At 36.8% G+C, this 22,836-nt stretch overlaps 2 protein-coding genes and 1 long non-coding RNA gene across 4 annotated transcripts in view; 1 reads left to right on the top strand and 2 right to left on the bottom strand.

Moving 5' to 3' along the window:
* Nucleotides 1–647, bottom strand: part of ehbp1 (EH domain binding protein 1) — an 86,564-nt gene extending 85,917 nt beyond the window's left edge. Inside the window, exon 1 of the mRNA XM_020921052.2 lies at nt 458–647. The gene's annotated coding sequence lies outside the window, so the exon portion shown is untranslated. The remainder of the gene's footprint in view (nt 1–457) is intronic.
* LOC129411517 (uncharacterized) lies at nt 95–3,510 on the top strand. Its single transcript, XR_008633329.1, has 3 exons — nt 95–187; nt 2,211–2,251; nt 2,391–3,510. It is a non-coding gene; the product is annotated as an uncharacterized LOC129411517 (long non-coding RNA).
* Nucleotides 3,511–6,858: 3,348 nt separating this feature from the next.
* b3gnt2b (UDP-GlcNAc:betaGal beta-1,3-N-acetylglucosaminyltransferase 2b) lies at nt 6,859–21,807 on the bottom strand. Of its 2 annotated transcripts, XM_055162498.1 has the most exons (3): nt 21,623–21,807; nt 11,979–12,101; nt 6,859–10,003 (listed from the first exon to the last, which is right to left on the bottom strand). In XM_055162498.1, the coding sequence occupies exon 3, from the start codon at nt 9,976–9,978 to the stop codon at nt 8,791–8,793; it is 1,188 nt and encodes a 395-aa protein (XP_055018473.1). In that variant the 5' UTR covers nt 9,979–10,003; nt 11,979–12,101; nt 21,623–21,807; the 3' UTR covers nt 6,859–8,790. The 2 variants fall into 2 exon arrangements, with proteins under 2 accessions (XP_055018473.1, XP_055018474.1); XM_055162499.1 differs by lacking the exon at nt 11,979–12,101.
* Nucleotides 21,808–22,836: the final 1,029 nt, after the last annotated feature.

Below are 22,836 nucleotides of genomic sequence, written 5' to 3'. Positions count from 1 at the left end.
ATGTTATACTACTAGTAGTACTGACATAACATAGCGGTCCCTCAGCGGTTTTGGGTTCCACTCGTAATGAACAGTGTACATTACCGAAGTATCTGTGGAAGTCAACCTTACTTTGTTCATCACGGACAGTGGGGGTACTCCGTGTACCCCTGCCGCCAACACAGTCTCCGAGGACTACTAAAAGTTGGTATGTTTTCATTTTAAAATGAGAATTTGTGTTGAAGCAAAAGTAGTAAATAAACTGAGACTCTTTTGGAGCAAACGGACAGTATTGCGTTAACAATGGACATTAATATGACATAGCAGGAGAAATAAACATTACATTTGAACATGTGGAATTTGTAGGACTGTGCATCCAAGAAATAGCTTGGGCCAAAATGCTCCGCTAACAACCGGGGCGATTCAGCTGCTAACCATTTACATGCAAAACTCCGTTAACAGAGCGAATGACACTCACCTGGCCGCTATACCGAGAGCATTGTCTTGATGCTGTACTCTCTGCCGAAAAGCTCAAGCAGGTTATTTTACTTTTGGCTGGGATATAAACCAAGCCCGAGTGTCTGGCTAATTATCACCCTTTTCGCAACAGTACCAGAGCAAACCTCCAGCTAGCCTAGCCCTAGCCTGCTAACGACAACTAGCATCATAACACGGCAGCAGCGGAAGCCGTATCTCTCCGCTCGCGCACATTTGCTCCAGGCTCCACACGAGCCCATAGACTGTGCTCCACACATGGATCTATTCAAATATCATCACAGGTAATAATAATTATAATACTCAGTGCAAAATAGTCTTAGATGAATGAACGATATATTTGTGAAATAAACCCTCAAGTTAACAGCGTATTTTTAACACATAGGTTAACAACTTCTTATCTTTACTGTAAAATAGTCAGTTCCAATTTCCAAGTGAATAAAATAAATAAAACAAATGCAGTCCTTATCCAGTAGTACAAACAAATGTGCAACAAAAGCAAACGTGAGTCATGAATAAATTATATAGCCCAAATCCCACATGATGGTACTTTTACTTTGAAATTGTGTAGTTGGATTTCCTGTCAGATTATCTCAAATTGACAAGTGTCATCTTTTTTTTTTCATGGCTCTATTAAAACAATAATAGTCCTTTGTGACAGCCACAAGCCACATTGTTGAGACAATGGTGTTGTATAGCCTACTTATATTGCCATTATTTCTGTTGTTTGTATATGCTAGGTATAGGTTTTTAATCTTTTCCATCATTTATCCTGTGAAATCAATAGCCTACAAACAGCCAGTCATGTCACATACATTTGCAATTGTGTGTGTTGTAGAACACTACCCTGTCAGTGAAAAAAAAAATCCATGTTGTTTCAAATGTCTGACCTGTCTTTTATTTCCACAGTGATGGTATTTACAACAGAGAACTAACTATGAGGAATGCAGGCTACAAAATAGGTGCATGCCGTACCCCCAGCTGTGATTTGGCCTTTTTTTTTTTACCATATTCTGTTGTCAGATGTATGGTGAATATATGCTGACAGTCAAATGTCTACAAACATTTTTATACCAATACAAATGGAATACAAATAAATAATCAACCTTAAATAATTGACTGTATAGTATATTGATATAGGCCTTAATGACTCTTATTTCAGATTTTATATTGACTCTGCCTTTATGTTTTGAAAGCAGAACTAACAAATACAAGAGCATTTAAGAATTCTGGCAGCACTTCAAGCATAACTCACCCTTGGTGCTAGAGCACTTGAAAGAAACATGTTAACAAAGCCAAGTCCTTAGATAGACCTAAGTGAGTGTGTACCACTTCAGGGTGACAGATAGCAGTGCCAGTGTCTCTATTGTCTTATTTATATTTATTTACAGTATAAAGACATTTTAGGGTAAAAGAGAAACAAATACTCACTTTCTTGAAGATGAGATTGCTTGGCATATTTCCCCAGTGGAAACCTAAGTGGTGCTTATTATCAGATAAGAATGTCTTTCTTTGAACTGTGCCATCCCAAGTCACAGCAAAGGATTCCTATGATATCTGCCCAGTGCACAGAAACAGGAAGTGGGTTTGATCTGATCTGTCCATGGGTACAGGGTGTGGTAATTCCTCTTGGATATAACCATGACAGTCTGTGGACATTCCATCCATTTCCTCTGTTTGAGAAACAAACCAATTCGTGTATCTAATATATCTTTGTATTATTTCTTCCTTTGTAGTGTGGGGAACAACAGTGTCTATTGCTGTCAAAATCAGCAAGGTACAGTAAGTTTATTTGTCCTCTGCACTTTTCTTATCTATGTTGAGCAATGCCTGGTCAGCATAGCATAGCAGGTTGATTTAACAGAAATGCATACAATGGCATTTAAAATGTAATCTATTGTTTGTGCTTGACATAGATATGGTGGTCTGCAAGTACATACACAGCGAGAGGATGATGTGGAGACTGGTCACTACTAGATGATCACAGTACCTCGATCATTAGTGGACCTGTGTCAGCTACTATCAGCTCAGTGGATGAACAGTGACGCTTCACTGGGCAGGTCTCTCCTCACTCACTCCCTCAAAAGAGAGAAAAGGCTCCACTTCCACTCACACAAGCGCAACAAAGGCTAAATGAGTCTCTGGACACCATTCTGGGGTTGTTCTGAAAAGCCACTGTTCAGGTTTAGGGACACAACAACAGAGCCAGAATGACTTCTTTGTGCTCCGACTCCACTGCCTGAGATGAGACATTTCCGCCCGACTCTTAAAAAGCTTGTTAATTAGCTGCAGTGGGGAGCTGAAATCGTTAATGCCTTTAGCAATGGTGGTACAAGCTATATACATTTACTTCAATCAATAGAGTGCTATGTCTTAGCAACTTCTTCACACATATTCTTACTTACACGTGTTGACTTTCATTCATAAGTTTAAGAATAACAATGAAACCACACACTACTTTTTACATTTTGCTTTAGACTGTTAACTGTATAATACATAAAAATAAGACACTACTGAAACATAAATTGCTTTTTGTAATTTTGCCTTTACCTTCTATTTTAGAAGCAGATGTTCTTTGTTGGCATAACTTGAAATTTTGACAAATATCTCACATTAGCGATGTTTAGTGAAAACACATCCTGATGTAAAGACCTCAGTTCACACCTAACAGAGCCCCGAGGACACCACAATAGAGAAGAGACACTTCCACATGCGACGGAAAGTTCAAAGAATTTTTTACTTTAGAAATTCAATAACTGAACAAACACTTAATTTTGGACTGCACTAATTCCAGATATTCAGTATACCTTGGTCAGCAAAACATTGTGTGCTTGCAGGTAAACCATTTCTAGGTCACAGAGACATACAGTAAGTATGTTGACTGGAAGATAAATCAGAAGCATCATGAAATTTCAATGTGATTGGCTAGAATTAGCAAATTATAACCAACCAACCATGCAACCAACACAATATTCTGTCTTTATAAGATGTTATTATTATGTAACCTGAAAAGCATTGTACACACTATAAACATGTTTTTTTATTGTTCATGTATAAAATATCCATGAATCTTAATTTTAAAACATAAAACACAAATATAACCATAATTGCAATATTTGTTAGAATCACTTTTTTAAAAATATTTAACAAATATTACCCTAGTATATTTTTTATTACTGGTCATCTTGTTACTGTGATCTTTGAAATGGCCCAAATGATAGCTGTCAAATGTGGGCAATTAAACCAAGGAAACACAAAGCAGATGTGGGGGGCAGTGGGTCGCCGTGGCAATGCTCTCTGCTCTCAGACCAAACACAAACAGATGTTTGCAGCAAGTCTGAGATAAGGAGTTATGGGATTGTACACATATTTAACTTTATAAGAGCACTGACAGACTAAGACTCAAAAGCAGCATTTTATAGAAAGCGTAGGCATTTAATATTAGGTAATTAATTTGTCTACAACATTTTCTGGTATTTATTAGTAATAATACACATAGACTGCTATTTTTCCTTGTTTTAGCTGTCCTGGATCTATTCTGGATTTACACAGCAAACAAGTCTCTTTCCTTCATTAGGCTTTTTCTGGTGTTGATTTACTTTTTATTTGATCTCCCTTTCATGTTGCAACTACAATGCACAAACAAACCAATCAAAAGCAAGTTTACAAAGATGTCAGTGATGAGTAAACACATGCTGTTCCCTCAGAAATGCCATCTTTGCCAACTGTGAAGTTTCATTCTCTTTTGTGGTCTATACTCCCACGTCTCTAAAAACAGTGGATAAGACACCATGAATAAGTGCTCCCAGCTCTCCAGTATTTACTTAGAGTAATTGAGTTTTGTGCATGTTTACAGACATCAATAGCATAACATCCTTTACGCAGTGTGTAACAAGCTCCTGTCCTGACTAAATCACCACTAACAAGACATCTGGGCAACTCAATGGCAATAATTTAATTCATTACTATTGCAGTCTATTTTAAAGAGTCTTTTAAAGTAATCATGCAAAATGCTGCCACAGAGTTTAGCAATGACCTGCCCCAGTTACATCACAATACCAATAAAAGAATATCAGGATAGGCAAATGCAGTATATTTCAACCATTGATTTACGAGTAGAATTCTCATAAATCAAGGTTCAAACTTGTCAATATTATAATTATTCTAAAATGTGCCTCTGCCTAAGGGCCTTTAAGTAACATTTTATGTAGTCAGCTTTGGCATTTGATATGGTTCTAGCTCAAGGACCTTTCTCTATGACAACAAACACCTGAACAACATACAATCACAGACACAAACTGGCATTATTATTATTATTATTTTCATTTAGCTCATTTATTTACCATAGCATTGAAGGTTGGGTTAAACCCAAAAAACATAATGAATCACTATGAATCTATTCTTGATACAAAAAGACAATTAAAATTGCTTGTCTATAAACTAATAATATACTTGTACTTGTTAAGCATAGAACATGTTCAATACAGCTGTCCTGTCCAGCACACCTCGTATCCATGATGTTCTGTTGTTTAGTTGTCCTCTTTTTTCAGATATCAGTTTCCTGAGCTACATCACTCCAGGGGCTAGTGCCATCATCATATCCTTTCCAAACCCTTCATGTCTTAACATCCTTCTCTTTGCTTTGGCCATTATCATTTTGATAGGGTAAGACAGATAACGCATAAAAGGACCTAATAAAAATGTTGTGTAATATTGGTTGCTACTAAAGAATAAAAACACGTTTGCTACATGTCCTTGTGGAGAATTGGTTCAACCATTGCTCCACCACAGTAAATGGTTTGACCCAGATTATTTGTGATCTTATTAAATTGAGCTTGGTATTCAGAATACTCACCTCTTCAATACTTGCAATGTATAGTGCTAAACTTTGTTAATCTGTAGTGAAATAAATTTGGGTCACATTTGACCAGGTCTGAGATGCAAGAGGGCATGGGGACAAGACTATATCATTCTGTATAAAAATACATAGAGATATCATTCTGGATTTGCCAGGCAACTTAAACGCAGAGCAAAAAGCCCTTTGATTTGATTTTCATAATTTAATTTCATAAAATTTTATTTTATCTTTTAAGAGGATAATCAAAATGTATTTTCAGCCAGAGCAAAGCCTAATTGATGGCGCCAAAGAGATTAAGTGAGTTCTGTATTCTCAGTGCAACTACTATAAGCAAGCAACTTTCAAATTAAAGGAATAAAAATGTCAAAATACAATGCTATGCTTTAAAGTATTAATTATTTATGCAATATAAAAGACACTTCTCCGGGGAGTCTTGGGTGTGTTAGTTCTTCTGGGTAGAATGATTTTATTTGTTAAAACTAACTATAAAGTCAGTGAGTCTCAAACCATAATGGCATTTAATAATTGTGCTCTGTGTGTTCTGGGAAGAAGGCTTCGCTGCATCAGCCACATCTTCCCAGCAGCAGGCCGATGATGTCATCCTTTCAGGCTATGGACAAAGTCCCAAGTGCATCGTCCGTAGAAGTCCTCGCTCATCCAAACAATTTAAATCTCAGGAGTAAATTTAATCTGAAAACTAAAGTCATCGGCCATGTGCCTTTTATTATAATTCAAAACTGTACACTATTTTGGTTCCTGTCCCAGTTGGAGTTATCATCTTCCATTTTTTTGTCCAGCAGATTACCAACTGACTGGATTTTTATACAGGCCCATTTTAATGTTTGATGGCGTTGAACTTGGAAAATAAAGTCTCAGGAAACATCCTGCAACAGTCCCGGTTAATAAATTGTGAAATAAGATCATCTTTATTTTTCCTACCATGAGAAAATATTGAGTCAAAAGACTTAACAATAGGGGTAAAAAGATGACACTATACTATATATAAAAGAAATAATCTCCCACTAGTGGGAACAGAAAGGGAAAAAATCTCAAATGTACAAGTACAAGCATAGTAATTTCAAACAAAATCGAATGTTTAATGACATCAAGGTCAAAAAGAGAACTTTACCCAAGGACTAAATGAACACATCTTGTAGACCTAATGTATTTTTGTTAGCCTACTGTTTGCCATTTAATACAAATCAAAATAAGCAGTTTACTTTAGTAGCCTTATACTGTCTTTAGCTCTGGTATGGCATAGCCCTAATTAATTCATATTACAGATGAAGCCCCCCTTTTGGTGCAGTGAAAACACGCACAAACCAATAGCTTTTTATTTGTGTTTCTCAAAGCAGTTGGTGTGTTTCCAAACAGGCAAGGATATGCCAAGCCTAACTCAGCAGGTTGTAATTGAACTCTAGCCCCCTCTAGTGGTGATCCCATTCTAGACAAAGGTTTAAAACGTGTATTTCATACACAATTAAGATGGTGTAATAAGGACAATGGAGAAACGACAGAACAGAATGTACAAAACAGAAAAATAAATCTTTATTTTAAGAGTCAAGACATTCTAGGCCACAGATGTGAAATAGTCTTAGGTGGTTGCAGAATACAGAGCATAGAAACTTTAGGCACAATTAGGGTGAGGACCTCAAAAATTCTAGTGCAGAAGTAACATTAAAAACAGAAATCAAAGTGAGGTCATTGGAAATGGACATTACTTTATTCACTGACCATTTTGGTTTTCTGGTTCAAAAGAGTAGATTATTGTCAATATTTGTAAATTATCAAAAGGATGGATGGTGAAGTGACACTTAAAGGTAAAGCAATGAAATGAAGATTAGGTGCATGCATAGGCCTATTAGAAACATAAACTAAAGACTAGAATACTTAAAACTGACCATTATCCAAGTTCTGGCCAAAACCCTTCAGGTGAAAAAGGACATTGTAAACATTTCAAGTAGTCACAAACTGCAGCAAAAGACTATCCACCTATTTGGTATGAACAGAACATAAGATTGTAAATGTGTGCTCATTAAAAGTATTAAAGTAAAGTAGTATTTAAATCAGTACAAAATCATATCAATTTGGCTTAATTTCTTCATTTTATCATATGTATCTTTACCTTTACAAGCATACAGGGGAAGAGTACAGCAAGTTCAGAAAAAAAATACCTTTATCAACTTAATTAAATAGATGTAGAGAAAGGATTTATTAAGGCCTCAAGGTTATTGTGTCACTCTCCATTCTGACCAGCAGAGGGAGTGCCAACAGAGAGTATTACCTTTGTCAAGATAATTTGGGCTGAATTTTACAGTACATTCATGCCACTTCAGAGTCTGTTAACATAAATACTGAAATAGACTCTCTTCCTCTGATAGTAGTAAATGATAGACTCTTGAGACATTCACAATTTTAACTTAAACTTTCTACTAAAGAAAGAAGTGCCTTTCTCTGGGTTCATAAAAAGCTTAAGATCTACCTTGCACACAGCACATACATGCAACTTTTCTTCTCCGACATTGATACCAATAGATTTGGGATACTATTATCAGCTGTCACTTTGATAAAATAAACAATATCTTTGTAATAAAAGTGTAACATCTTAAAATACAGGTTTTGCTTGGTTTAAAAAACAAAAAAACAAAAAAAAAAAACAGTCACTGTGCCTTCAAATAAGAAAAACATAGAGGTACATCTTGATACAAGAGTTGTCTAATTCAAATGGGAGGTTTTTCTCTGATAAACCACACCCAGACCCGCTGAGCAAAACTTAGAGCTCTTAGTTTAACGGATTATTGATATATGAGGAAAAACTAATAGCTGTGAAAATGTTTATAGCAGAGTCTACACAGCATCATGAGTAGAATTGCCTAGGCTGCAGCACATCATAATACTCTGAGGAGTGTGGGCAGTAATAGCAGCACAGTCTCCAGCAACAGTCACTGAGGATGTGTTCACTTCGGACTCACAAGGTTTTCAATGTTCACAAGTCTTCAACTGAAGACAATACTTACAATGCGTATACAATTTTATGTCTAAAACCTTATACTGAAATCCAAAGAGAATACTGCCTCAGTTTGGGCCACTTGTTTTCATAATACAGCATTTAGAGGCTCTTCAATGAGCTGACACACAGTGTTAAAGCTTTGTAAGGGTTATATAAATAGTTATTGTATAAATATGTGCACACACACAATGATCAATGTAACAAGTCTGGTACAGCCCATTCTAAAGCAAAGCAGAGTTAGCACAGCTCAGATTTTGTGAAAGAAAATACTATGTTGCCTGCACAATGTATCACTAGCATTGCTTCAAGGCTGTATGGTATCACAATAACAGCCAAACGTACAGCTGCCACCTTTAAAAATAAATAATATCACTTGACCTTGACCTTCAGGCAAAGGTCCCCATAGTCTTATTTTTTCCCCATCCTTAGGCTGGGCTTTCTGCAGACATCACTGACAGGTCAGGTTGGGGCTGCTGAGCCAGGCCCAGATTTGGATCATCTCCTGTGGGGTCCTGGGGTGAACCAGCATTAAGCTGTTGTACGCACAGGGGTTTGATCTGTATTTCTCTTCAATGTTAAATGTCCTAAAGCCTTTATGCTTCTCTGGGGACAGCCCTAGCTTCCTGAGGCACATGCCTGTGTACACATCGTCAATGGGATACAGTGCCACATGCTGTGACACATTGTGTAGGCGAGCAGCAATGTCCCCAGAGTAGAGGTAGCCCCCCCCCCCAGCGTACGGTGGGTACATGCCCACATAGATGCTCTCTGGGATAAAGTATTTGACCTTTTTGTCTCTGTGTGGCCCTGCATTTAAGATCACATCCCCTATAAAGAGGTCTTTGGCCTTGGACTCTGGAAGGTCTTTGAGGAATTTCAGGATGCGATAAGTGTTAACAAACACATCATCATCACCTTTGAAAATGAAGCGTGCACCTGAGCAACGAGTTTGAATCCACTCTAAGAATAAAATTTCTTTGACTGTAAGATTAAAGAAGGAGTCTCTATAGTCCCACTGAATGATGTCCTTGTGACACTGACTCTCGTACTGCAGCATTGCGGACAGGTCTGGGTGGTGGTCTTCTGCAGTGGCATTGCCCAGTAGGAAGACTGTGATGATGGTGTGATTCCCCAAAGAGCCCGCCCGCCCCCAGGACTCTCGGATGGCCTGGCGCCTGTCAAAGTGTGGAGCCAGAGACTTAATGGCCAACAGCAGGAATGGGGGCTCCTTACAAATGTCTGGCTGGTCCACCTTAAGAGGGTATGAGCGACAGCGCATGTAAATAAGGAAGTCCTTAAAGCGCTGTGGTAGAGAGTTGTAGTCCTTTATTTTAGTGGTGACACTGAGGTCAGGCTGGCAGGGGTCAGAACCAGCTCTGGTGTCATTGAGCCATCCTGGTAACTCTGGCAGAGTGGAATTAGCCAAAATGACAGGGTTGTTATGAATATCCAGGATCTGCTGCTGCCAGTTCCAATATGCAGTATGAGGAACCAGCTTGTTCCAAAATGGTTTGGATGGGATAACAATCTTTGACCTGTTTTTGTCCTGGCTGTGGTGTCGAGAGATGATAATAAAAATGAACAGGTTGACCATCATCACAGTCACCACAACCTTGAGCCTCACCCGTAGCGCCATGACAGGGACCTGCACCTTGCACCACCTGGACACAAACAAAGAGACTTAGAAACAGAACACCACCACTCATAGCAAGAAATGGCCCGCTAAAATACAAGATGCAACACAACATGATTTCCTAATGCAGCTTAGCAGTGATAGGAAAGTACACATTAAGATGTATCTAGTCCACACAAGGCAGGGAGGAGCAGGAAGCCTTAATGTAAGCATTGATTTTTTTTTCAGTCTGAGCCACAATTTTCTTTTAGTGCAGGTCAGGAAAAGCCACCTGTTAATGACATTTTAATGGACAATGATGAAAGCAGACGTCACTCTAAATAGCAGTCTTTAGTCAAAATCTGCACAAATAGCAACAGGAAATGTACATCAACAGAGATAGTTCATCAGGCTCCAGCATACAATGTTCAGTGAGAGATGAGGAACAAGCATACAGGAAATCATTGATTTATATTTTTAATTAAATTTAAATTTATAATTATTTATTTATACTAATACTATGGTTACAATTTAAACTTTTGAGCTAAATTATACAACTATAAAATAATATTTTAATAAATAACAATGCAGTTCAATGAACACATTAGTTTACAATACATCACATCACCTGGGTATGGGCTATGCCTTCTGCACTGCTGCATGCGTCCTGTGTATTGTGTTATTCTTTCAGCCTCCTAGCAACACCAGCTGCTCTTCACCTGCCTTCTCCTTTGCACTCACCCTTGACTCTGTGTTATTTTATGTTAAATGCTATAATGCGATACTCCTGTAAGAGCATCCCAGTCAGTGTACATTAGTCTCGCTTGTGGTTCATGGGAGATTCTGCTCATCCTTGTTTCTCCACATTTTCTGTCTCTCTGCTTTCTTCTCATGGATAATTACGCCTTCCTGCCTGCTGTACCAACATGGAGGGGACTTCTGGGAAATGAGTGGGTGGGGTAACGGCTATCCTCAGAAAAGAGCCCAACAACATGTTGACAAGACTACAGCTTTCAGACGTCTAATTAAGCGTTAAGTGTCACCGGATTTGTACTTATAGCTATGTACATTTTACAGAATTTTACAAAAAGTGCCTAAAACTGGTTAGATTACACTGTTTTACTAAAACACTGTTAAGATTATAATATATCATTTGTCTAATTTGGCAGTTTTTTAGATTAAAATTTTACTTCCTGGTTGGAAATCATGACATCACAGTAGGGAATTTATAATTGTTACCCAGTTAAACTCCTCTAATGTACACAGAAATTATTATTTGACAAATACAAACATAAGAAAACATCTTTTTTTTTTTTAATCATGTTGAAAGTATCAGAAAAATTTGCTTCTTGAGTGTAAAGTCTGCTGAACTTGTAGGAAGAATTCTCCCTAATGTGATGTCATCAGTGTGTGAACTCTCTACTTCCTGTCATTTTCAACTGATTTTTCAGCGTTTCTTCACAAACTGCTATTTGTAAAACTATCATTTCTATTTAAAATAGATATAATCCCACCAAATTAAGAAAAAAATTTGAAAAAATAAAAAAAAATTAGAAAATCATAAAAATCTGTCATACGTACTTTAAAGTTTATGGCTATGAGGGGCAGTGAGATATTTGAGTAAATATTAAATATGTGATTTTTATATAAATACTGTCCTAAATTACTAAAAAAAAAGCCTGGTGCCAATGCTCCAAGCACCCACAGGCCGCAGGCAACCAGATTGACAAGGATTCAAAACAACAGTGTAGCACACTGATTACATTTTCCACTGATAGAGAGCACAAAGAAAGCCTATGTTTGACCACAGATTTGCAAATGATAAAAGTGTGTTTGAGTAAACTATCACACCTGAGCGGGGGCTGGGCCTGTTGTAAATAGAAAACAATGGTAATGCAGACTAAACAGGCCTTTTGGTTCCACAGAAACAACTCTAAACTTTAATCACAATCACAATCAAACTACTTAAATCTAAAAATGTACAATGTGTTTCTCCACATCATACACAAACTTGTTGAAGTCACCTGCGGAAGAGGGGGTGCGTCCTTGGCTTGTTTCCTGATCAATCTTCTCTCCCCTCTCTTACCCCATAGTGATCACCACCTCTAGAGAAAATCACTTCTGAACATGAGATAAAAGAATTTCACCTGAAAAACAGAAACAAAAAGTCTGTAAACATGTTTGCAAAAACTACCATCAAAACTTTTCAAAAAGTAGTCATCAGGGCTATTTGCTATCAATGCTAGGGCTGGGATGTTACATTTGTAAACTCTGAAACATACACACAACTGAAAAGAGAAATGAAAAGTTAAACTAACAACTAATGGTTTAGTTTGTATCATAAAATATTGGCTCATTAAAGAATTTGAGGAACCATTAAGCCCTCTGAGGTCACCTAGAACACCATAATAATTACACACAATAATTACAATATTGACTTTCGTTTAATATATGAAAGCTGGTACAATATGTTTTTTGGGGCCAATATTTATCGTGTGTACATTTTCTTTACCGTAATGAGACATGTTGTGGTTAATTTTTGGCTATATATAAGATTTATGCCATAAACCATTAAACTTCTCTGACACATTACAGATGCAAACTAAGTACTAGTCTGTTTCATTCTGCAGTTTATTTATTGTAGCTCATGTCATATTGTACATTCAGAATTGTTTTGTGGTTGAAATCTGCTTTTGGGTTATTGTGTCAGTAGCATAAATTAGTTTTAGTATTACTTCAGCAATGTGTCACACTTCAAAAATGTGCTATTGTGACAAACCTACTTCTTCTAGCCACATTATTTTGGTACATCTTGTAATCTTGCAAAGTAAGGCTACATGCTTTTTTTTGTCATAATGTACTGCTCCTACATTTTAAGGAGCAGTACATTCCTCGTCTTAAAGAAGTAAGCTTTTTCAGTTCCAGTGTAACTTTGCAATTATAAAGCTATGTTAATGAGAGATAAAAAGTTGTTACAATAAAAATGAATCCAGATGATTTTCAAACATTTGTTGTTACTTGCTTAAATTGGCTTGACTCCTTCATCTTAGTTTGATCACTTAACAACATTTATGGTATTGTCCAGACAGAAAAAACACTTCAAGACTACAACAAAACTTCCTCTTGCACTTAAATTAATGGAGTACTTAAACTTACTGGCTTTTAAGAACAGACACGTTGCCGCTTGTCATCTGGGGTGTCTTATCTCAGCTACTACACACTTTTGAGGCACGCCAAAGCCTGCTCTGAACTGCACTAAACTTCAAAAGTGAGGTACAGCTTTCAATCAAAATGGTGTTACCTTGAAGTTACAAGTCCCTCCACCAGAAAGTTCCCAAACACACACACAGCAGCAGGTGGTTCACTCCTGTTTTACACTCACATATACTAAGCTTTACTGAATGCAAATCAATAGGCCCTGTGTAAGGTTCTCCCATTCTTTAACCTCGCCTCAAAAGCCCCACCCACCATTTTCACACAAGCACACAGTTCAAATTCGAGAGCCAAACATTTGTTACTGATTACATCAATGTTAGTCCATTATTTCTAAAAAAAACCAAAAAAAACCCAAAAACGAATCGTTAACGTGTAACCACTCAGAATCTGCATTAGATATCAAACAGATGCATTGAACTGTGCCTGGAATAAGTGCATATATGAAACTAACTAGGGAACATTTTGGAACAGAAAAAGCCACACTCTGCCTTTTTTACAAAATAGTTGTAAATAAATACCCCAGTCAAGTTTAGTTTTTGGGTGTCTCACCTGGGTAAATAATAAACAGGAACAGCAGTTTGTGTTGATGCTGGAGTGAAGATGTCCTTAAGCCCGCCTCACTGAGTTGAGTTAATCATTAGGCCATTGGAGGTAAACAGATACACATTACTCGCAGTGTTACCACCAAAAACAGTTTTAATTCAATATATAAGGCTGATAATAAATGACATTTTCTTAATTTCATGTCACTACAATTAGACCTGTCATGATAAATACGCTATTGTTCAATATATTTTAAATGAAACAATAATTTAGGGGGGATTCAGTCTTTATCGTGGTAATTTTTCTTTGTACTAATGGGACATTTTTTGTATTTTTTCTGTAATATGATACGATTTGAGTTGTAGAAGATTGAATTATGAAATGAAATTACACAAACTAATTGCTTAACTGTTTCTTTCTGTTATTTATTGCATCTCAACAATATTTAACAATATCTTACATTTAGAATACTGTTTTGTGGACAATTCTGCTTTATGGTTAGGTTTATATTGTTGTTTATAGGTTTATATTGACTTCAATTTTTTTTATTGTAGCAGGCCTACAACAACTAGAATCCTCAAAAATTATACTGCAATACTTTTAATACTTGTTTCACTGACAATAAAAATAGCAATCAAGCATAACACAATGTTAAACGTATTTAATTAATGACCAAATTTGTATACTGGAATCTTTGTCTCAATTTGTGTAGTATGAGTTTTGCCCAAGCACATTTTGAATGCTTTAAAAGAGCACATTCGGCTTTTGAGAGGAAAAATATGCACAAATCTTTCAATGTTTCAAAATGTTTCTGTGTGCTCTCAACTAATATCTGTTGTGCTTGAAGGCTAATGTAAATGTGTAATACAGTTTAAAGCTATTGTGTAATATGTAACACTGCCTTTGATGTAAGTTCCTCCTGCTGGGTTTTCTGGACATTTTCCAACAGGATAGACCTGGCCGATTGAACTGAGCTCATATGATTCTGTATAAATGTTGCTCTATTAGCAGCATAGCACTCAGAGGGCTCCAGAAATAGCCAGCGGTTGACATGCTGTCTCTGTCTACAGTCACCATCACGAGCCACTTTATTTTCTCAAAGGACAGAGGCCAGGAGGATATCTGCATGTACTAACATAAGCAAACAGAGCAGGCACAATGTGTATAGCTTTTGTGTTAGCTTTAATCACAGTCAGTGCAATATTAAACTGTGCTGCTCAGTGGCCACTGTTAACACAATGTTGTTAATATTAACATGAATATGGGATACTATAGAGCCCTTCAATGAGATCTTAGGTCATTCAACTCTTGAGGCACAACAGGGTGTGTCCAACTGTTGGGACAAACCAGTCGAGTCTGTTCCTCACTATTTAAATAATTAGCCCCACAACAGGCTCCCACGAATACACATTGCCATATAAGATGACAGTGGGACACAAAGCCCATAATAATCCCCCCTCGACGTACTTAAAATAGACAGGAATTTCTCATTATCAACAAATACTTGTCACTCCAGCTCCACAAGCTAAAGGTCACCTCTGTGTACGCAGCTCTCACTGTAATCCAAAGTGTAGCATGTTGTTGGGTAAAAGCACACAGCCTGTGGAAGAACATGTGTAATGCACTGCAAAAACATGTCACACTTAATCCAGACACATGACTCAACTGTGTGAACAGATGATGACTGAATTGTACATCTAATGAAACCATGTGCTGGCCCGAGCTCACTGGTATTAGAGGCGTTTACATAAGGCTGTCCCAGAGGTTAGCGACAAGCCACACCCGTCACTGCTAAGTAACTACAACTGAGGCAACATCCATCTTAAGCAAGGAGAGAATCAAAATAATGACTGACAATGTATAGCTTTTAATGAAACACAGTCACATCAACAGATCACAACTAAACACACAATGTATTTCATTGTGGTCTGCACTTATGCAAAACATTCTAACTTCCATTTGTAAATAAAACCAGAGAATGAGTATGTATTCCCACTCCTTTTCGAGCTCAAATAAGAGGAAAAAAATATATAAAAATAAATAAATGAAATGAAAAAATGAAACATACTACATAATAATAATATGAAATGTAAATGTAATCATGTTTATATATAACAAAACATAAAAGTTACACCATACATTTAACTAAAAAATAACTTCCACAGCGTCAATAAAAACTCATTGTTCCCTATTTACCATAAATACTGATTCATCTATTGGTTAGTAAATGACTCCAAGTAGCAACCTCACAGATTTAAAAAAATAATAATAAAAAATGTGTGATGACTTTATTAAATGTATAAGCCATGGAGGATTTGTGCAACAAATCAATGTTTAATCAAACCAAGATCCAATCATTTCAAAATGTTAATGATCAGCTTGGATTTAAAAAAATATTTTTTAGTGACAGGACTACAGGTGGTCAGTAAAAGCATGTTCTTTGTATCAAAGTTCATACTTTTTGACAGATAAACTGAACTAAACAAGACACATATTTATCATTCGTTTATGTAAATAAAATAAATAAACCATTTTAATTTGTGCTTTGTAAGGAAAAATAAACCTCAATCAAAAACCATGATGAATTGAAAAGAGAGTGAAAAATTTTTTATTTTTTTTTCTCACCCAACCCTACAGGCAGATTTCACCACCAAATACCTAACATTTCTGAAAAATCTGTACAAATGTTTGACCACAGAAGCTATGTGCCTATGGAAATACATCAGAAGTGCACTCAAACATGTTTTGTGCATAAAAGCCCTAAACAAACAAGCATCAATAAAAGCATTGTTCTGTACTGTAGTTATGGCTCTGGGTTCTTCCTGTTGTAGACTGATAATGTAACCTGAAGTTCACCACACAAATGTGGCTCATGTCTGGAGTTCCTCATGTGTCTTTGTCTAACTGTTATCTTACTGCAGACACTTCACTGTAGCTTAATAATATAGACTGGTTGTCAAAGTTTAGCAAACAAGAAGTATCAAGTATTAATAATATAAAAAGGAAAATATGTCATATGTAAGTATACCTTTAACACTCTCTGCGGTAAGCTTATAGTGACCGACTTCCCCCTTTGTGCCTGAAAAAGAGGCATCATTGTACAGGAAATGCAACAAAATTATTTAGTTGTTTTTTTTATGGCTAAATACTTGTAAAGCTGCAGCGCTATAAAAAGACAAGCCTTCTTCTGTCCCATAAAACATTTTTGGGTTGGTACAAAGAAGTATAAAATTAATAGTTTACATAGTTTGTAATTGAATATTAAGTATGTTGTTTAAAAATGCTGTAAAAATAAATGAATAATGCAAATAAGATTAGAGCCTGGCCGATATGGATTTTGCTGTGGCCGATATGAAACCGATATAATGGGAGTTGGCGCTGCCGATAGCCGATATAATCGCCGATATATTTAGTGATGTAAAAATTCACTATAAATGTTGAATTGTTTAAAAAACGTAGGTTTGGCTCTGGTGGATTTTAAATTGGGTTTATTTAGGCAACATTTATTGTTATTCTGCCTCTTTACATCATATTTACAGACAGTAGGTTGGCTTAATCGCATTTTTGCATCACATTCTAGACACTAGTGATGGGTATTCCAATTCTTTTTAGAGAACCGGCTCTTCTGGCTCGGCTCACTAAAAGCTGCTGGTTCTTTTGACTCCCAAGTGGCTCTTCAGATTGTTTTGTTGCAAGCACGTCTAAAGCAGGACTGAATCAGGACTGAACCAGGTCTAAACCAGGACTGAAAAAGGACTAAACCGGGACTTATTTATTTTATGCTAAACTAGTCAAATATGCTCGTTTTTTTATTTTTATTTTTTTTAATCCTACGTACGCAAATTTCTCAAAGTTTCGTTTTTAGCCGCTGCCGCTGTCAAACCACGAATCACGCGGCGTGAACAGGAAAAAAGTGAGAAAAAGAGAAAACACGGCTCCCAATAAGGATCAGGCTCCCGTCGTTCCCTTCAAAGAGCCGGTTCTAAGAGTCATTTCGTTCGCGACGGACCCATAACTAGTAAAGAAAGTAGCGCTATTAGCCTTTAGCCGTAAATACGTGCGCGCCGCAGTAATTAATTATATGTGGAAATGTCATAATTCACACGTCTATTCACAGCTCATTTACATATCAGTGCAGGTCCAGTAGCAAATATACGGCCAATATAGTCACTTTAGAACAGATCAATAGAAAACAGTCTGTTTATGTGCGGGAGCTACAGCAGCTAACCCATAACAAATGACAAAAACTAGCTTCAGAGTCGACATATTTCCAACACTCACCGCTCATACAGGCTCCTCCTCACATCACAAATCTGCACTAATAAATGTCCTTTTAATCCAGACTCAAACCGATTGTCCGTAAAAAGAATATAATCTCAGTGTTTGGATCTATGTCTGCAGTTGTAAACAACACACGTGAGTGACGCGACTCTGTGGTGTGTTCAGGGACAGTACGGACACACACTGACAAATGACTCCGTAGATAAATACTGATGTGGAGCCACAAATGAGGACATTTATCTGTCTGTAAATTGGATTAAATGAACAGAATGTAGAGAGTCTAAGCTTTATAACGAGGTATAACATGCCCACGTGAAATATCGGCCCCTATCAGCAAGCATATCGGCCGATAGCCGATATGCCTAAAGTTGCCCATATCAGCCGATAATATCGACCAACCGATATATCGGTCGGGCTCCAAATAAGATATTTCAACATTTTTGTAGGTAATTTTAATAATTTCACAGTTGTTACACTGAAACATTAATCATTTTATTTAAAGACATGCTTTAGCACACTTCTATTGGATTGACAAGTAATATCTGAATAGGACAGTGATATCCTCTTACAGAAGTGGCACAACAGCATTTTGTAAACAGCTTGAGTATAGTAACTATTGTCATCCCCAAATTACCAACAATGTGAAAGCAAAACATTTTGAAACCTAATCTTCTTCCAATAACCAGTAATGTCTCTGCTCCAATAAAAACTCAGCATAGCATCCATTAGCGAATGTCAGGACTATACTGGGGAGTGTTGCTGACATTTTGAATGAGCTTGCTTCCCAATATGGTGACAATGACAGGAAAAGGGGAAGGAAAGAGCGAAGTCTTATTTAATGCTGTTAGATATTTGTGACATATGTTTTCATACAAATCAATAGAAGGTTTCTCACAACAAAGAGCTATATTATTTTCTGTTTAATATCTACATTTGTTTTAGCACAAATTTATTGTAAGCAGAAGCCTAGTACAGTTACATATACTCAAGTACATACTTAAGTGCTTGAACTGTGAATGTTAACATTTGTCTTTCTTGCTCTACTCCTTCAAATATGACTTTATTTATTTATTTCTTAAAATATAAAAAGACATAAATAGTGTTGAGGGTAAACATACAAGAAATTAATAAAAAGGAACAGCAAGAATTCGATTCGAGATCTTAGTTTTTCGAATTGTGATGGTCAAGCCCAGGAAAAAGTTTTGTCCTTTCAATTACATAAATCAGACATTCTTATAATTTATCATCATATTATTTTATATTATTTAAGTCATTAATAGTATTTTAAAAGTGCATTATGTTACTTTTCTGGTGGAGGGCCTGTAAAATGCTTTTCTCCATGGAGAGGTTATTGCTTTGTCTGGAATGTTTCACAGTACGGTATAAAACATTTCTATCTTGACGAAGACCAAACCAAATCAAGTTACAGTTCAGATCTGTGGAGAGGCAACCCTTTTCACAGTCAGAATACCTGTTTTTGGGTTGTAAAACCTCCTGTGAGTGAATAAAATAGGGCTAATGTCATACTGTAAAACATTCCAGGCAGAGCAATGACATATTCATAGAAACAAACCGTCTACCAGTAAAGTTACACAAAGTACCTATAAGTAATACCTTAATATTAAAACGTAAACGCAAGTATTTAAGTGCTTTTACTTGAGTATCATTTTTGGGCACTCTACCTCCGATAGTACTGCACACAGGGAGCCTTCTGTGCGTGCAGATTAGTTTAACACTCACCTCCAGTTATGTGATAAGGAGATCAGGCACACGTCCAGGTAAAGGCATTCATTCAAACCAACTTTCTCTTGCAGCCTAGCTCATGCCCCAGGTCCAGGCTATTTAAATGCAAGGCTCTACATAATGAAGAGGTTGATATAAATGTTGGCCAATTCAGAGTTAATAGCTCACATGTTTAACTGACACAGACCTAATGGGACGAGCCCATAATTAGCAGCAGCCCCCGGTCTTAGTCTCATTTAGCCTGACCTAAAAATGTGACAGAAAAAAATGAAGTTACAAAAGTTATGAAAAGAGCATGTAAAAGTGAGTCAGTGTGCTATTAAATTTGTTATTGGTATAGTTTTAAGAAAAGTTTCATCAGACACAATAAATCTTGTTGTGTACAATACCTGCAAGAGGGGTTTGTTCTTTTTCATTGTTAATGGTTATCAAATTCAACCTTTAAGAAGAAATAGGCGTTGGAGCCAAAAAAATATATTGCCCTGGGGAAATAATATTACAAAGCTCAACTTATAAATAACTCTTGTCCCACAACAGTCCCAGCCTAGTTCAGAGACTTGAAATATCTCCAAATCCAAATGTAAAGAAATAAAGTAATTAAATAAAAATGAGAACTAGCTTTGTTGAAGTAATCACACACGGTTTGCATCTGGGAGGAAATGAACACATCAATATGCAACCACTAAGAAACTAAAATTTCACAACATTAAAACAGCAACATGAGTAAGAAGTGATCAACAGCACAAGAAGCTGGCGATTTGTTAAGACGTATGACAAGATTAAAAACAAACAAAAAAACTAACAAAACAAAACACTTCAACAACAACCAAAAGAGATAGCTGAGAGATTGTAACCCAGAACGTCTTGGTATTAAACAATCTGATACTGAAGACTGTGCAAGTTGATAGGCTTATAGAGCCCATATTAAGCTATTTTCCGATCTGTTATGAAGTGTTGTTTCCTCATTAAAAACAGACCTAAAGTTGTGTTTCGTTTCATCCAAGTTTAACACACAGTTCCTGCACATTTAGAATGAATTCTTCTCTCAAACAGAATACACTCTGTTCCACCTTGAGATGTCATGTGGCAATAAAGGATGTGCTCCACTGTGTTTTTAAACTCCATACACCTTCATCAGAATCATTTGGATAATTTCAGATCTAGAATTGCAAATCTCTAATAAACAACAAATTAAAAGTAGCTATTGCTTCATGACATCACAAGATGGAACAGAGCATTTTGTGCTTACTCAAACGAGTGAATAAAATAAAACACAAGTCCAGGTATGTTCTTGATTAGGTATCAACATTTTAACATGGCTTAAAGCTCACAAGACTATTTTTTGCGTAATATAGGACCTTTAAAGAACGGAAATATTTCCCACTTTACAGATTTGTTACATTAGTCATATGGTCCACCCTGCCTTTGTTAAGGGAAAATGTGGCTTGGACATTTCTCTGTCTAAACATAGCAGCTCGCTCCACACTTGTATGCAGAGCAACAGTGGAAAATGTAACTCATGTGATGTGAAACATTTTATCTGGTCCAGCTCCGTATTGGAGGCGCGGGGACATATAACTTACAGTGATGTGTGTATAGGACAGCTTCAAAGACAGTATAGTCGAACTTGACGCGCTGTTGGCTCAGTTGGGTTACAGGAAATTTGCCCGCGGGTTTGTTTTTTTTAATCAGAAGAATTATTCACACTTGTTGGTCTGACAAAGTTCCCATATGGTAAGAGAGAACCCAAAAAACTGATCTAATCGATGTCAAATTTACGCAGATAAGGAGTAACTGTGAGTTAACTTTTCAACACTTGACTGAAGCGTGACTGTGAAATGTGGAGATACAAAGTGCTCGATCAACCCACTAAAAAGTCCCTCACCTTTTCTCGCTCCTGCCTGCAGCCAACTCAGTCCATGGTCGATGTAGTAGTTTTGTAAATCCACGCGTCCTCTGCGGCAGCTAAGTGGAGGCTAGTGTGTTTTTGTGGAGCAGAGCTGCTGTTGTCAGTCGGCTCCTTCTGAGTGCGATCACTGAGCACAGACCACCGCCACCGACGTGACGTTACGCGCTCTGGTCCCAGCGGAGGGGCGGGGCCAACTGTCGGTAAGGTTTCAGATGACGTGACAGGTTTTTGGGGCAGGTTTTGGGGGCAAGTTTTTGTGGTATTATTTGAAATTGTGTGTCTGTAATTACAAGTATCTTTTTTTTGTTTTGTTTTTTGTTTTTGTATTGGCTAGGCCTGTGTCCTACTCGTGCCCCGTCTGCCCCTCTTCAGTGTGTGTTTATCACTTTATCAATCAATCGGGTTTCAGATGACATCAATACATTTTATAGACTCGAACCCTAATATTTAATAAACGTGGAAATCATATATTCATATAATCACAGTTGAAAACGTCAGGATAAAAATCAGCCTCAAAGAGTCTGTAACCTTTTGTAATATGAAACATCAAACCCCTAAAGAAGTGACCAACAGGACATGAAGCAGGTTCTTAAGAATTATAACAAGTAAAAAACACTTCCACTTCACAGTACCAAAGAGATAGACTGTAGCTCAGAACGTCTTGGAAACTATCTCGAACTGAAGACAGTGAAAGTTTGGACCGTCAGGGGACACCAAAACATTTTATAGGCCCATACTATTTAAGAAATTAGATATTCATATTGGGCAAAATACATATTTTGGTTGAAATATAGCAAGTTCTAGGGTCATGTATTTTAAAAAAAAAAAAGTTTGAGTTTTTTTTTTTTTTTTCCTATTGATTAATCAATAGATAAAACTGTCCCACCTGGAATAATGATGTCATCACATTGTAGAATCTGAAAATCAACAATAAAAACTGATACACAAAAAATCACTCTCATATAGCAGTAAAAATGTATTAAATGGGAATAAGTTAGTTCTGATTTAATTTTGACCCAAAACTCCACAGTTGGCATGAGATCACAAGGACTTGATGCTCTTAGGATGAAGCTGTTAAATGAGAGTTAAAGTTGTAGCTTGTGACTTCAAAACTCAATAGCATTTTAGTGAAGGCAATTAGAAATTGTAACTCTTATGGAGATATTAGGCATTTAGAAACATGGGATAAA

Source organism: Boleophthalmus pectinirostris, unplaced genomic scaffold, assembly GCF_026225935.1.
Source record: "Boleophthalmus pectinirostris isolate CB_2022bp ecotype Guang Dong unplaced genomic scaffold, ASM2622593v1 HiC_scaffold_5, whole genome shotgun sequence".
Taxonomy (NCBI): domain Eukaryota; kingdom Metazoa; phylum Chordata; class Actinopteri; order Gobiiformes; family Gobiidae; genus Boleophthalmus; species Boleophthalmus pectinirostris.
This window is presented reverse-complemented; position numbering and strand designations above follow the sequence as displayed.